This window comes from Atractosteus spatula, chromosome 19 (assembly GCF_055471065.1).
Source record: "Atractosteus spatula isolate fAtrSpa1 chromosome 19, fAtrSpa1.hap1, whole genome shotgun sequence".
NCBI lineage: Eukaryota > Metazoa > Chordata > Actinopteri > Semionotiformes > Lepisosteidae > Atractosteus > Atractosteus spatula.
Window position 1 is genome coordinate 13,853,807 of NC_142724.1, and position 14,770 is coordinate 13,868,576.

Below are 14,770 nucleotides of genomic sequence, written 5' to 3' on the forward strand. Positions count from 1 at the left end.
AGAGAACAAGAGGATACTACATGCTTATTTGACTTTTTCCCTGTTGATGTACGGTTTAAAGGGGGTTGCAGACACTAAATAACAAAATCTTAAATTGATTGTTTTGAGATATCATGCTGAGAGACACCAGCTTGGCTCTAAACATCACTGGCTCTGCAGAACCAGTCTGGTGTCACTTAACAGTGATTCTACAAGAAATGTACCGCTCAAAACAGGCACGACTGCATGTTTGCAAAGTTTTCAAAATTAGGTTCTGGAACCCATTTAAAGGTGCACGCTACAGCTGGACTCCCAGATGGCTGCTTACAACAGAAAGCAAAAATTATAGCTGCAAATATAAATCTTATGAATACTGATCAGACATATCATACAAACATTTGCTGACTGTGTCTGACTTACATCAGAGTTGACTGAAGGCATGGCAAGAATCTGCTGAGTGAAAGCATTTGAGCTATACTTGTGAACGCCTTAAATGTACATATATGTGAAGTTTCCTGGATACCCAATGATGCAATCAGCACATTTTGCTACTAAGAGGAGGAAGGTAGAAGAGAGAAGGGCAACCTCTGGAGATGACATCACAGTCTTCTGGATGAAGCCTTCCAGACCAGGGCTGATCACAGGCTCCTCCCCCCCTCCTCCTCTTGACACCTGATTGGTTGTTTAGCAATCCCACAGAGGCGGAGCAAGAGAAAGAACAGAGAGCAGTAGTTAACCATGAACTCCCTGTCATTGGCTACAGAAATCTGCTTTACTTCTGCATGCTGCCAGCAAGTCACATCTGATCAGCTATAGCATCACAGGTACTAGAGCTGCTTCTATGGCTATTTGCCTGGAAAAATCACCTTAAACTTAAATGTTCTTCCTGACATCAGTGAGCACTTCTTTGTGTACTGGCAGTTTAGACTAGCCAAAGTATCTTCTCATTACTTTCCACAAAATATCCTGGATGGAGTGTAAAAGGTTTCCTAGTTGGACACTAGGTTCCACCTCTGTGTGTAAAGTTTATTGTATCAAGGCAATGGAATTATCATTTAAATTCTTAGACTCTTAAACCATATTCAAATCAAACAGCAGAGAGTCCATATATTTCTTACAGGAAACACAAATCACTGAAATGCTAAGAGACATGCTTGGTGTATTATACAGCCTGAAGCCTATATAATAAAAAGGAGACAAGGCAAATCCTTAGTGCAGTGTACCCCTGGTGCACGGTGTTTTAGTCACGGCTTTCCATAGATCACACCACTCTTTACTGTTTCTGCTTTTACCACTATACTCTATTCTAATTGTCATCAAAAGCTCTGTTCTCCACTCACAGTATTTTCAGCACACCATAGAAATGGCACCCATGTGGCTCAGAGGCCAGGGATTTTAAATGTGGAAAAGCTGAGCTCAAGCTTCCAGATCTGGCACAGGGGTGTAGAGCAAAACAGACAGGCCACCAGCCTGGGGCTGGCCTGGGAGACCGCAGCTGCAGGGGGCTGGGGCACTGATGAGCCTGCTAACCTCTCCTCAGGAAGATAAAGGTTTCCCGTCTCTGAAGTCGAACTAGTCTGCCGTAGAAAGCTCTCCTAGTCTTCTAGGAGGAAGTGTGCACAGTGTGTCTTTGTGTTTGTGAAAAAAAACACAAAAAACCAGTGAGAGGGAAGACCTGTAGGTCCTGTAAGAGGGTGGAGGGGGGTTCTGACAGAAGGGGGTTACTGAAAGACGGACCACACTGAGGGGATACACTGGTGATTCTGTTGGGGGGAGGGGTCATACGCTGGAGCCGGTAGTGTAGAGTGCGTTCCCCAGTTGTGTGTTGGACCGCAGTGGGTCGTTGTGTTCACATGAACGGAATTATCAGGCAGTCAGCGTGCGGTTTTTCGTAAGAGGAGTCGGTTATCAGTCATTACTCTCCCAGCTACATGACAGCTGAGTCCCTTTCTATTTAATGCGTGCAGGGATCTCATTAGCAGGTGTGTGAGGTAACGGGTAAAGCAGAGTGTGAATACAGCACCCCTGGAGCTTGAGGGAAAGGTTCCACAAGACTTTCCAAAGTAGCCAGTGGTCCAAGCCACTGGAGTACGCTTGTATCTTGTATAGGGACTGGTGTTATTGTTGTATGAGAGAGTTGTTGTATAAAGCGTGGAGTACGCTTGTATAGGGACTGGTGTTATTGTTGTATGAGAGAGTTATTGTATAAAGGTGTGGAGTACGCTTGTATAGGGACTGGTGTTATTGTTGTATGAGAGAGTTGTTGTATAAAGGTGTGGAGTACGCTTGTATAGAGACTGGTGTTATTGTTGTATGAGAGAGTTGTTGTATAAAGGTGTGGAGTACGCTTGTATAGGGACTGGTGTTATTGTTGTATGAGAGAGTTGTTGTATAAAGCGTGGAGTACGCTTGTATAGGGACTGGTGTTATTGTTGTATGAGAGAGTTGTTGTATAAAGTGTGGAGTACGCTTGTATAGGGACTGGTGTTATTGTTGTATGAGAGAGTTGTTGTATAAAGTGTGGAGTACGCTTGTATCTTGTATAGGGACTGGTGTTATTGTTGTATGAGAGAGTTGTTGTATAAAGTGTGGAGTACGCTTGTATAGGGACTGGTGTTATTGTTGTATGAGAGAGTTGTTGTATAAAGTGTGGAGAACGCTTGTATAGGGACTGGTGTTATTGTTGTATGAGAGAGTTGTTGTAGAAAGGTGTGGAGTACGCTTGTATCTTGTATAGGGACTGGTGTTATTGTTGTATGAGAGAGTTGTTGTATAAAGGTGTGGAGTACGCTTGTATCTTGTATAGGGACTGATGTTATTGTTGTATGAGAGAGTTATTGTATAAAGTGTGGAGTACGTTTGTATAGGGACTGGTGTTATTGTTGTATGAGAGAGTTGTTGTATAAAGGTGTGGAGTACGCTTGTATAGAGACTGGTGTTATTGTTGTATGAGAGAGTTGTTGTATAAAGGTGTGGAGTACGCTTGTATAGGGACTGGTGTTATTGTTGTATGAGAGAGTTGTTGTATAAAGCGTGGAGTACGCTTGTACAGAGACTGGTGTTATTGTTGTATGAGAGAGTTGTTGTATAAAGGTGTGGAGTACGCTTGTATAGGGACTGGTGTTATTGTTGTATGAGAGAGTTGTTGTATAAAGCGTGGAGTACGCTTGTATAGGGACTGGTGTTATTGTTGTATGAGAGAGTTGTTGTATAAAGTGTGGAGTACGCTTGTATAGGGACTGGTGTTATTGTTGTATGAGAGAGTTGTTGTATAAAGTGTGGAGTACGCTTGTATAGGGACTGGTGTTATTGTTGTATGAGAGAGTTGTTGTATAAAGTGTGGAGAACGCTTGTATAGAGACTGGTGTTATTGTTGTATGAGAGAGTTGTTGTATAAAGTGTGGACTACGCTTGTATAGGGACTGGTGTTATTGTTGTATGAGAGAGTTATTTTATAAAGTGTGGAGAACGCTTGTATAGAGACTGGTGTTATTGTTGTATGAGAGAGTTGTTGTATAAAGTGTGGAGTACGCTTGTATAGGGACTGGTGTTATTGTTGTATGAGAGAGTTATTGTATAAAGGTGTGGAGTACGCTTGTATAGGGACTGGTGTTATTGTTGTATGAGAGAGTTGTTGTATAAAGGTGTGGAGTACGCTTGTATAGGGACTGGTGTTATTGTTGTATGAGAGAGTTGTTGTATAAAGCGTGGAGTACGCTTGTACAGAGACTGGTGTTATTGTTGTATGAGAGAGTTGTTGTATAAAGTGTGGAGAACGCTTGTATAGAGACTGGTGTTATTGTTGTATGAGAGAGTTGTTTTATAAAGGTGTGGAGCACGCTTGTTTAGGGACTGGTGTTATTGTTGTATGAGAGAGTTCTTGTATAAAGTGAGTTGAAGAAGCCAGAGAGCAGGAGACACAGCCAGTATTCTCCCGGCTCTGGTGGGGTTGCCTGTCCAGCTTCTCAGTCTGCTGGTCCTGAGTGAAGACTGGTATGTCTCCATTGCAGAGACAGAGAAGGGCCTTACCCCAGACTGGGTACATGCAGACCATCTGAGAAAAAGTTATTGTGAGAGAAAAAAGATGAAATATTCTTGTGTGAAAAGAGAACACTGGGTAAAGTGAGTGTGATTGTGAGACCCGAGAGCAGGAGACACTGGTCCAGAGAAGGCTCTTGGCAGGGGTGAGTATCTACAGGTCTGTAATGAGCTCACCTGGTTGGGCTGGGGCCATTCTGTCACAACGTGACATAAATGAGTTTGCAAGAAAACTTCAGAAAGTTAAAAATATGTGTCTCTGGCCACTGCATTCTCAATCATCTAATTCGCTTTTCATAAAAACCACTGTCATTTCCATTACACCACTTTCAAAATGTTGATAATGAACAAAAACTGGAAACACCAAAGTCATGTCAATTAACAGGCCATCGAGTTACCATGCCTGGCCAGTACAGTGTATGCACTGTGGTATAAAATCTGTCAGTGGCTGGAATTCTGCAGGAGGGATGCAGAACCATTCTTCCACCAGAAAACACCATCACCTCAGGTGTCATTCCAGAATATCCCATACATGTTCAACTGGGTTCCAGTCTGGACACTGAGAAGCTCATGACACATGGATGACATCAGGCTCAAGAAACCACTGGGCAACCACACATACTCTGTGGACGGCAGCATTGTCATCCTGGTAGATACTCCTCCCGCCAAGAAAGGAATCCTTCAACATGGGTTGAATATGATCACTCTGTACCATTAAGCAGCGTTAAGCATTGTCCCAAACGTTTAGGAGAATAATTGCACCATGCCAGGGGAATTCACCCCACAACATTACAGAATAACCAGAACCCTTCACTGTTGGAACCAAGAGCTCGGGGCTGCAGAGGTCTTTAGGCTGGCACCACACATACACTCTGTAGAGATCATGGTCAAAGAGGATTCATCTCACGCCTTTCCTGTGCTCTTTGCATCACTGGACTTGCAAATGTGCTCTACCAGGTGCGGTGAGAGGTTTGTGCACTGACACCTGACCAGGGGATCCTGCTGTGTGGAGTTTTTCACAGACCCTTTTGCTGAAACCAGCTGCTCATGCCACAGGTTGGAATCTGCAGTCAACTGATCTGCAGTTGCTCGCCTGTTTTGCCTTGTCCTTTGAATTAATGCACAGATCTCATGATTCCGAGCACATACTTCCACCCACTATGGTCCTACGCTGATGAGATCTTTCCTTTGGAGTTCCGTACTGACATCACCTTAAGACACTGCGGCATGTGAAACATCAGTAAGTTGAGCTGCCTTGGTCACTGAAACATCCTAACAATCTCCCCGTGTCAGTGATTAAGGGCTTCTCTTGCAGTCATGCAAGCAATAATTATAAGCAACCAGGTCTGTCCAGCATATTCATATATGACCCTGAGCAAGCTGGGATCTTGCTAATTTAACACGAGCCACTCCTGTGCGGAAGCTCTTGCTTTTAATATACTTGGTGCCCCTCGTACCTGGGTGTTTCCATTTTTTGTCCACTCCCTGTACCTACCACATGTAATCCCCTTTTGCTATTGTGTAGCACTGCATAGACCCTCTCGCTACACATTATCTGATGCTTCTGCAAAGTCTTGTCAGTATTTGATTAGGAAGATAAGATCTACTTCAACTCCAGGAACAAGACGGATTTGATTCTCTGCCTCTAACTTCAAAGAAGCAACGGATACCCTTATCGTTTCAGACATCAGATGAACAAGGGTGTCTCGTCTATTACAGAATAACTAAAAAACTGCACCATGTTGACAAAGCTCAGGTGTGTCAGAAAACATTTCAGCTGCCACTTCATATCTGCACAAAATGAAACAGGTAAAAGCAGACACACTGTTGGACTGAGACATGGACTGAGCAAATCCATGTGAGCAAGAATCTATTTGATAAAAATATAAGAATTATACTTATTGAAAATGAGCAATCCATACTACTAAAGTAACAAGATTCATTACTTATCTTGTAACAAAACAAAATGAAATTTAACAAAATCATGCCTAACATTAAAACCGTAATTGTTTACCCCTGTTTTAACATATTGAGTTTTTAAAAAAATGAGCATTGCTACACTTCTGCTGCAGATCTTTTATGATGAGGACCTGCTGTTTTGCATTTTGCTACCGTATCAGCTCAAAACTGAGGTTTTCTCTTCCATCCCGTTATTCTCCCACCTGAAGCTTCACCCTAAGCAGCACCTTTCTCTGTTGCTGATCAGAATGCTGCTGGTGTGCTGGTCTCTGGCACACTGGTTTCATCCTGCTGGATTCCTGCTTCTCCACTGTGTCTGTGTTCTGCCTTCAGGTTTCACACTGCATGTTTCAAGTGCCTTGGGACTCACCAGCCAATTACAATTACCCACTTTCAAAACCTCCCGATCACCTCGTATTTATCTGAGCATTGCACAACCTTCCAATTAATTAAACTGTATATTCGAAATAATAAAATTCTAAACTGTACAATAAATAAAACCAAAGACTTTCTTCGAGAGACTGTGACTGAAACATGCCCTTTGCCCTCATATTCCCTTACTTACTTGTGATATTTGCAAAGCCTGAAACACCCTCAAATACAAGGAACGAGACTAAAACCCGACAGCTCCGATGCGCCCACGCACACACGTCCCCGTATTCAGGACTAAACACCTTCTGAGCTCTCACAGCAATACGCGTTCAGCGCACAGACAAATTTCAATTGCTGGTGAATACAGAATGAGCGAAAATCAAGATCCTGCTCAGTACAATGAACTCCAAAGCAGTCTCCTCCAGATTTGACATGACGGGTTCTTTTTACAGGAGATGGATGACCTCCTGTGACCCTGTTGAGTCAGTACCACCAATACCAACACCCCTCCAAAAAGGAGAGGCATCAGCTCAGCACACAATCCCCCGAAACAGAAGCCTGGGGCGTAATGAAGCTGCGGCCTAGGAAGCCGATGGGTTCGAACCCGAAACCCCTACTCACAGCCTTCTTCTCCGGTGTGCCTCCTGGGGAGGTGCCTGACAGTCGCTTCTCCCTGTGCACCAGCTTGCTGTTGGGCTCCCTCAGGGCCCTCTTCAGCTCGTTGATGCTGGCCTGGTGCTTCAGGAGGATGTCCTCGGACTTGTCCAGGAACTGCCCCGGGGAGAGAGAGAGAGGGGCGGGGGGGGGGAATCCAGCATGAGGGCCGGTCTGCATCAGGCAGCAAAAGCAAACGGCATTCATGACAAATGGATTGCCGCCAACCGCACAATGCTCTTGTCTGACTCTTTCATTTCATCCGAATGGAAGCGTTGACTTGTGATGGGCGACACCTCCATACAAACAGACACTTTCATCTTTAAAAGTTTAATAAATCTAAACTTTAATAAATGTCAATGTCAGTGTCCTGTCTGTCCTGCCTGTATTTGCACCGTGGATGAGGAGGAACGATATTTCGTTCCACTGTATACTTCTATATGGCTGGAATGACAAATAAACATGAACTTGAACTTGAAGACTCTCCAGATTAATTCAGAGGGCTAAACAGCATGGAACCCCCCCCCCAGAATCTGCAGGGCTACAATTGTCCCCGACAGCTGGTAAAGAAATTACTTCAAGATCCATCTACCACTCATTCAGAAGTCATTTCATTGATTTCTTTATCAACCTACTAGATTTTTATTTATCTTCCTCCCACTGATGTAAATTACTGTGAAAGTCAAGCTGAGCCACTGAATTAGGCATTGTTAAATAACATCTTGTGAGCCTGATCTTTACTGTTTCACAGCTAAAGGCTTTGGGAGGAATGGGAGTGGAAGCCTTTTTTCAACCCACTCATCTCCACAGGCACCGGGAATAACCAAATAAAGTCACTATAGACAAGAGCAGGGGGGTCAGACAGCCATGCCAGAGTCTCACATACTCATTACTGCAATGATAGAACAGTGGGAGTCACTTGTGTGGATGGAATACAGTCTGCAGGTTCAAACAAAGGAACAGTACTTCACAGTCTGTGCACAGAGGAGTGACAAAAATACCTCCTGTTTGTGGCGAGGGGTTGACTCCTGATCCGACTGAGGTGGTGGAAGGGGAGTGCAGAGACAGAGAGGGAAATCACAGAGGATGAGTCAGGAAGCAGCCAGACAGACAGACAGTACAGTACAGTACAGGTCAGCTCAGGCAGGCCATTCAGCCAGGAAATACTCAGACACGGAGACCAGACAGACCCACTGGCTGGATCACAGTTCTATTTACCTACAGTACACACACACACACACACACACACACACACACACACACACACACACACACACACACAGATAAACCACACAGGCGTGCAGACTGATGCCTAAGGCTGCATCACAATATTGATTGACATTTACAGCTTCAGAAACATTGGACTGGTCTCCAATCCACAGAGGAATGTGTGCCATTCAGCTGTGGCAAAAGAATAAGAGGGTCTTTGGAACCCGTTGGTACAAAAAGACTTTTCTAAATCTGTAATACAAGCCGAACTGTAATGAAATGATCCAAAACAGCACAAAGACAGCGCTGAGGACAGCGAGACAGACAGACAGACACTGGCCACCATCTACAAGATACCTCCTGCTTATTGTCAGCTGGAGACTCCGCGTCCTCCTGACAGCGAAAAGTTAAAGAGAGAAAGCAGTTTAGTGAAAAAAAATGTACGAAAGGAAACAGCTAGATTCTTTCTTCCTGGAGCAGGATTGAAAAAGGAGTGAGGCCAGGTGTAATAAAAACATGCTAAGACTACTGCCGACAGGCTGGTTTAAACAAGCTCAGACGTCCCGTTGCCTTCTCTGTTAGTACAGCAATTCCAAGAAAGCCGATATATCACTCCCTTGCCTTCTTAGGCACGGGCTTTAATTTCCATGAAACAAAAAGGGCTGTCTCCCATTTATCAAGAAACTGCACTAATTAAGCACAGCAGAGGAACCAGCTTTTTGTTCTTTCTCCGTCAGCTGTGTGGCCAGGCAGGGACGCACACATTCCAGCAGGGAGGAATGGTGTGATCTCTCCAAAGATAATCTCCTAGAACAGACGATTCGCGTGGATTTGTTTTTCCAACTGCAGTTTAAATATGCAGGCCCCACGATTCTAACATCTGCTTATCCACAGGGTGCAGGCTGTCATCTGCTTTTCAACATTTAGTTATTACTTTTTGCAGACTTGTTCGGCTACTTGAATTCATCAGCTCTTCAAAGCGTAAGAGCTGTTTTCTGATTAATAAGTGCATAAGTGCTGTTTTCTGATTAACCCCAGTAACAAACCAATCCAGAGAAAACAACAGACTCTACAGACAGCAGTAAAATGGTCGCTGGGAATCTGAAGACATTTTTCATGCAGTATCCTATGCTTCTTCTTCTGTGTCTACTGTATGTCTGCTTCACTATGTGTCTAAGTACAGTGGTTCTCCATTCTGGTCTTGGAGCAAATCAGTGCTTCTTGGTGCCTGTGACTGTTCAGCTTGCTGGTTTATACTCTTTTCTGAGTACTTTTTCAGGCAGTACTCAGTCCTCTGTTTCCAAAATGCCCCCACTTTTAAAGTGCATTATTTCCAACACATTTAGAACATGGGATTTTATGTAACCTCTCCTGAACTTTCTAAACAGCTCTTAAAAGGTGGTCAGTTGATGAAACAGAAATGCCTGATATGGGGCCATTCTCACCTCTCACCTCCCGCTGGTTATACTTCAGCACACCCACCTGAATGAGTGTGAAACTCACTGCATTATCGCAAGGTCTATACCGATTACAAACCTCATTCATGTTGTTCAAGAGCTGAAAGCACCTTTGCAAAAAAGCCTCAAATGGAAAAAAATGAAGTCAATTAGCCTGTGATTAAGAACGCAGCTGGAGCATAAACCTGAAGACACTCAAGTTCAAGACTGAAAACCACTGTACTACGGCATTTTCGAAACCGAGGCCTAAGTGCAGAAAAAAGCCTAATCAAACAAGCCGGTCAATTACTGGCAGCAATTAGCACCTGCAATTAAGGGAACAGTTGGAAGAAAAACCAGCAGGCATGGGAGTAATTCAGGACCAGTCTACCACTTTTGTCAACCAAATGGCCATTAATACTGCATACAGGGGAAGCACATTAATGTGACACTATACACTGAGTCCTTCTGGTAAAGTATTACTAATATTAAATAACTGTAGTTTTAGAAATAGTTCTTTATTGAATAATTTGTAAGTTCTGTAATACTGAAGCCTGTCTGACAATGGTCTACATCCTCAACTATTCCTCAACCAGGGCACCAGCTTTGGTTGGAATAGTTCTATTAAATGTGCATGGCAGGACAAGTCCTAAGGTTCAGAGGCAATTGTTGGGAAAGACTTTAGGAAAATGCACTGAGAGACCCAAAATGGACTGGGCCAATATGGGGAACACTATGGGGGGTCTAAGAGGAGATACCCCCCGATTGGAAGCTGATCTTTGCTGCTCTCCACCCTTAAGGAAATAGAAACATAACACAAAAGAACGTTAGGCTAAAATAAAGGATGATAACTAGCGTTGAAGAAAATGCACATTTCTAAATCGCTTTTTTATGGAAGAAATGGTATTCCACAGCACATCATGACTAATAACTCATCAGCTCTTCAAAGCAGAATCATTAAAATACCGCCTCAGTGCCGTTCATGCACAGAGAATCCACCCACCCTCTCCAGCTGCTTCCTGCTGCCTCATTCTTCTCATCCAGAGAGGCAGCTGCTACCACTGCGACTGTGCTTTTCCCACACTACGCTCCTGGAGCTTTTCTGAACGCTCAGTGCACCCAGATCACTCTGGAAACCATCACTGACACCTGTTTGTATGATAACCTGCAATTGTGTTTCCCATCCTGGTTAGTGCATTATATCTCATGCTTAAGGGTTTTGGAAAAACAAGGTCAGCTCTTGGCAGCACAGAAAAGCCAAATTCAGAGTTCCTGCTTTATTCTTAAGATGTGCAATGTGAGACCCGTCAAGACTGCACAGACAGCAAAATATGTCTTTAGTTCTCCAGAGTGAGATGTTTTTTACAATGAGATAGACACACTTCAAGTAACTCCAGCTTGAGCTCAGGAAGTAGATGTGTTGAAATCTGGCACGTGTGTGGTTGGAATAAGAAGAAAAGGTTTTAGGGGGATTAAAAGGCCTCAGAGACGGGTCTGATAATTTGGGAAGGCAAACAGGGAGTTTGGTTTACCTCAGATCATGGGAGCACAAGGAACCCAAGAAACAGCCTGGCAGGGGGTACTGTGGCTGATTAACACCCACAAAAGGAGACACTAGGATGGGCGGATGTTAAAGACAGAAGTACCTCCTGTTTGATCATGAAATTGGATGACTCTTCCTTCTGACATCACAGCGACAGAAAGAAAAAAACTGACAGCAGAGTTAGTGTGGTGATGAGCAGGCAGTACAAAGCTGAAGACCTTGATTCACCTCCAAATAGCTGAGCTCTGCAGCAGGTCTGCTATAGGAGGCAAACAGGAGGGACTGTGCTTCTTAGAGGGGCGAAAGGGAGAGGAAAGCACCAGCGATTTGAAGCTCACTCTCTTCTGCACTTTGCATGTCTCTTACATGTTGCTTCAGGTTTACAAGCTGTAATGCACAATGTCATCCATCACTTGCATTTTAGTTTCAGAAACAAGGAGAGGCCATACAGTATGCCTTTAATCCAGTGAACACAGACCCGTGGTACAGCACTGCTCTGACTCAGGCACCCGGGTCTGAAACCTGCAACCCCCCCCCCCCGTCCAGCTCATGCCCCCCTGTGCCTGTGAGAACAGCAGGCTTTGCTTTACCTTCAGCTCCTTGATCTTGGTGGGGGTGGTGACGCCCTCCTGTTCGTCCTCCGAGCGGCGGCGCTGGCGCTCACTGGCGCTGCGCTGAGACACGCCGTCGTGGTTCTCGTCGAGGGCGGAGGCTGGGCAGGAGAAATCTGCAGGTCAGAGATGCCAAGAGGAAGACACAGAGACACAGGAGAGGGCGGGGTGGGGGGGGGGGTCGAGGCCAGTGTGCGAGAGGACAGGGTGGGTCATGGGAAGGCAGGACAGACGAAGGAGAAGACACAGGGTGGGACACGTCATGGGTAGGTCAGGAGTTGGCAGGGTGGAGCAGGTCAGGAGTTGGCAGGGCAGGGGTTGGTAGGGTGGGGCAGGAGTTGGCAGGGAGGCACAGTTCAGGTGTTGGCAAGGCAGGGTGGGGCAGGTCAGGAGTTGGCAGGGCAGGGGTTGGTAGGGTGGGCCAGGAGTTGGCAGGGAGGGACAGTTCAGGTGTTGGCAAGGCAGGGGGGGGCAGGTTAGGAGTTGTCAGAGTGGGGTAGGGGTTGGTAGGGTGGGGCAGGGGTAGGTAGGGTGGGGCACGAGTTGGCAGGGCAAGATGGGCTATATTGTGGAGGTGAGGCTGACTAGGAGTATAATATCAAATATAAAAAAATATATTGTAACTTTAGTAATACAATAGAGCTAGGTCCAAGTAAGAACAGAAAAGCAGAAAATGGACACAGCTTGAGCAGATTCTTTGCTGTTTATTCAGTAATATTCCCCCCTGCTGATTAACCGCTGTGAGGTAATCGGTGCATAGTGTTCTAAGGCTCTGCAGCAATGTCTCTTGCCAAATAGCTCCTTTCAGCTTTCCACAGATCAAGTCAACACTGACTCACTTGCTACGTTTGCTTGTATTAGCGCAAATCAAATGAGTGTGTTCAATCAGTCTGTTACCTATCAGAGCTGGCATTTTATCATTCATAATGTGCTTTTATACCAGCAGTGTTACTACCTGATGCCATCAGCTCTTCCCTCTGGTCTACATAACATCCAAACCAGTGCCCAAGCAAGGTGACTAAGAACACTGTACAGTAGGAGGTGCCACCTTAAGATGAGAAGTTAAACCTGACTACTAAGTCATTAAAGACCCCATGGCCATTTCATCAATCAATCAGATGTCCTGGTGACCGGTGACCCTATTGATAGGGGGCTTTAAGAAAGGGCACATCCTACTGAATGTGTTTAGGAAGCCCTGCTCTCCATTTCCTTTATTACTTGTAAGGGCACAGACAGTTCAGACAAGATGGCAGCCTCGTCTGGACCACATTTCCCAGAAACCTTTGCAGAATGGGCTGCTGCTGCTCTACGTTACTTGACCTTGTAGGGAGACAGTTGGTCAGGTGAGTGTTTAAAAGGCAGAAAGCAAAGGACCGTGGAACCAGGGAACTTGTGAGTAAGTCTGAGAAAGCTGAGCTGAGGGGGTGTAACCCTGTCGTCCTGGCCAAATTTCCCATTGGCCCTTACCAATCATGGCCTCCTAATAATCCCCATCTATGAATTGGCTTCATTACTCAGCTCTCCTCCCCACTGAGAGCTGATGTGTGGGGAGCGTTCTGGCGCACTATGGCTGCCGTTGCATCATCCAGGTGGGGCTGCACACTGTTGGTGTTGGAGGGGAGTCCCCATTACTTGTAAAGCGCTTGGAGTGGAGTGTCCAGAAAAGCGCTATATAAGTGTAAGCAACTATAATTATTATTATTGAGTCTTCTCTGAGAGCGTTTGTCTCAGAGACAGACTTGGTTTTTTTTTGTAAAGTCTTAGGAAGAGACTAAAGGTCAATTGTTTTCAGGCTGGTAAGCAGCTTAGCTGCTCAGCTGCCACAGTCAGGGGCTGAAGAAGTCAGTTGACAGCTCAGTGAAGAGCTAGGCTTTTGTTCTGGTGTCGGGTATATTTTTGGTTTCCCTCACTGTAAACATAAGAGCCCTACTTGTGAAGCTCACAGCCGGGCATTGATGTGTCTGTGGTCCTGGTCCTGCCTATTTTTAAAGCTCCCGCAACGACACACCCAGCAGGGTGCCGCGCATCGTACTTCAGAAGCCAGCTGAAGCCTGGGGGGGGAACTGTGCGGCCGTGACTCCCACGCTGTACCCACCTCCGTCCATGCTGCGCGACAGCAGGTACCTCTTGCTCGCCGAGCGCTCGAAGTGAGGCGCTGGGCGGTCAATTAAGGCACTGGCCTGCCGGGTCTGTGCCTGCGTCCGCCCACTGTAGCGGAACTTGGAGCCCATCACCAGGAAACCCTTGGGAGGGGGCTCGGGGGACACCAACCTGCAGGAGAGCCGTGGAAACATGGAAGAAAAACGACCTCAGATCAACCTTCCTGCGGGATCATGCAGATCATCAACACAGCCCACCAGATCCATCAGGGACGGGCTGGCTGTTTAAAAGTGAACCACATGGAAACTCAAGACCCAGTGATATGGTTGCTGGTGATATACCAGCAGCCATATCACCCTGTAACTCACAACTGGCAGCCCCACTGGAGCTCACCAGTGTGAGCCTGGTCACTACCTGGATGGGAGACCTCCTGGGGAAGCTAAGGTTGCTGCTGGAAGAGGTGTTAGTGGGGCCAGTAGGTGGCGCTCACCCTGTGGTCCATGTGTGTCCTAATGCCCCAGTATAGTGACGGGGACACTATACTGTAAAAAGGCGCCGTCCTTTGGATGAGACGTTATAGACGATGAGCGCTATATAAATGTAAGGAATTATTATTAAGACAGGGTTCAGATTATTACACAGATATAAAATAAAATATATTTATTAAATGCAAAGTTAACTGTTTATAAAGATCTGCTCCCTGCCAAACTACAGGGTCTGTGAGCCTGACATGATCTGGAGCTAACCTGGGAGTGCATTGTGAAAAAAGCCCCCCCTCTGCGATAGCAAGATTACAAACTGCCACCAGACAATCCAGACTGGACAGACAGCACCGCTGGCGTTCCCAAACCTGGAGCTCAACTCTTCCT

At 45.6% G+C, this 14,770-nt stretch overlaps 1 protein-coding gene across 5 annotated transcripts in view; it reads right to left on the reverse strand.

Moving 5' to 3' along the window:
- Positions 1 to 14,770, reverse strand: part of LOC148818130 (uncharacterized) — a 99,219-nt gene that overhangs the window by 19,189 nt on the left and 65,260 nt on the right. For 4 of the 5 annotated variants that reach the window (XM_088937546.1, XM_088937544.1, XM_088937545.1 and 1 more), the window contains exons 11-16: positions 13,897 to 14,072; positions 11,781 to 11,917; positions 8,569 to 8,604; positions 8,004 to 8,039; positions 6,970 to 7,119; positions 565 to 651 (exon numbers count right to left, since the gene is read on the reverse strand). In XM_088937546.1, coding sequence (XP_088793672.1) covers positions 565 to 651; positions 6,970 to 7,119; positions 8,004 to 8,039; positions 8,569 to 8,604; positions 11,781 to 11,917; positions 13,897 to 14,072 — 622 coding nt within the window. The remainder of the gene's footprint in view (positions 1 to 564; positions 652 to 6,969; positions 7,120 to 8,003; positions 8,040 to 8,568; positions 8,605 to 11,780; positions 11,918 to 13,896; positions 14,073 to 14,770) is intronic. The other variant, XM_088937547.1, reaches the window with a different exon arrangement.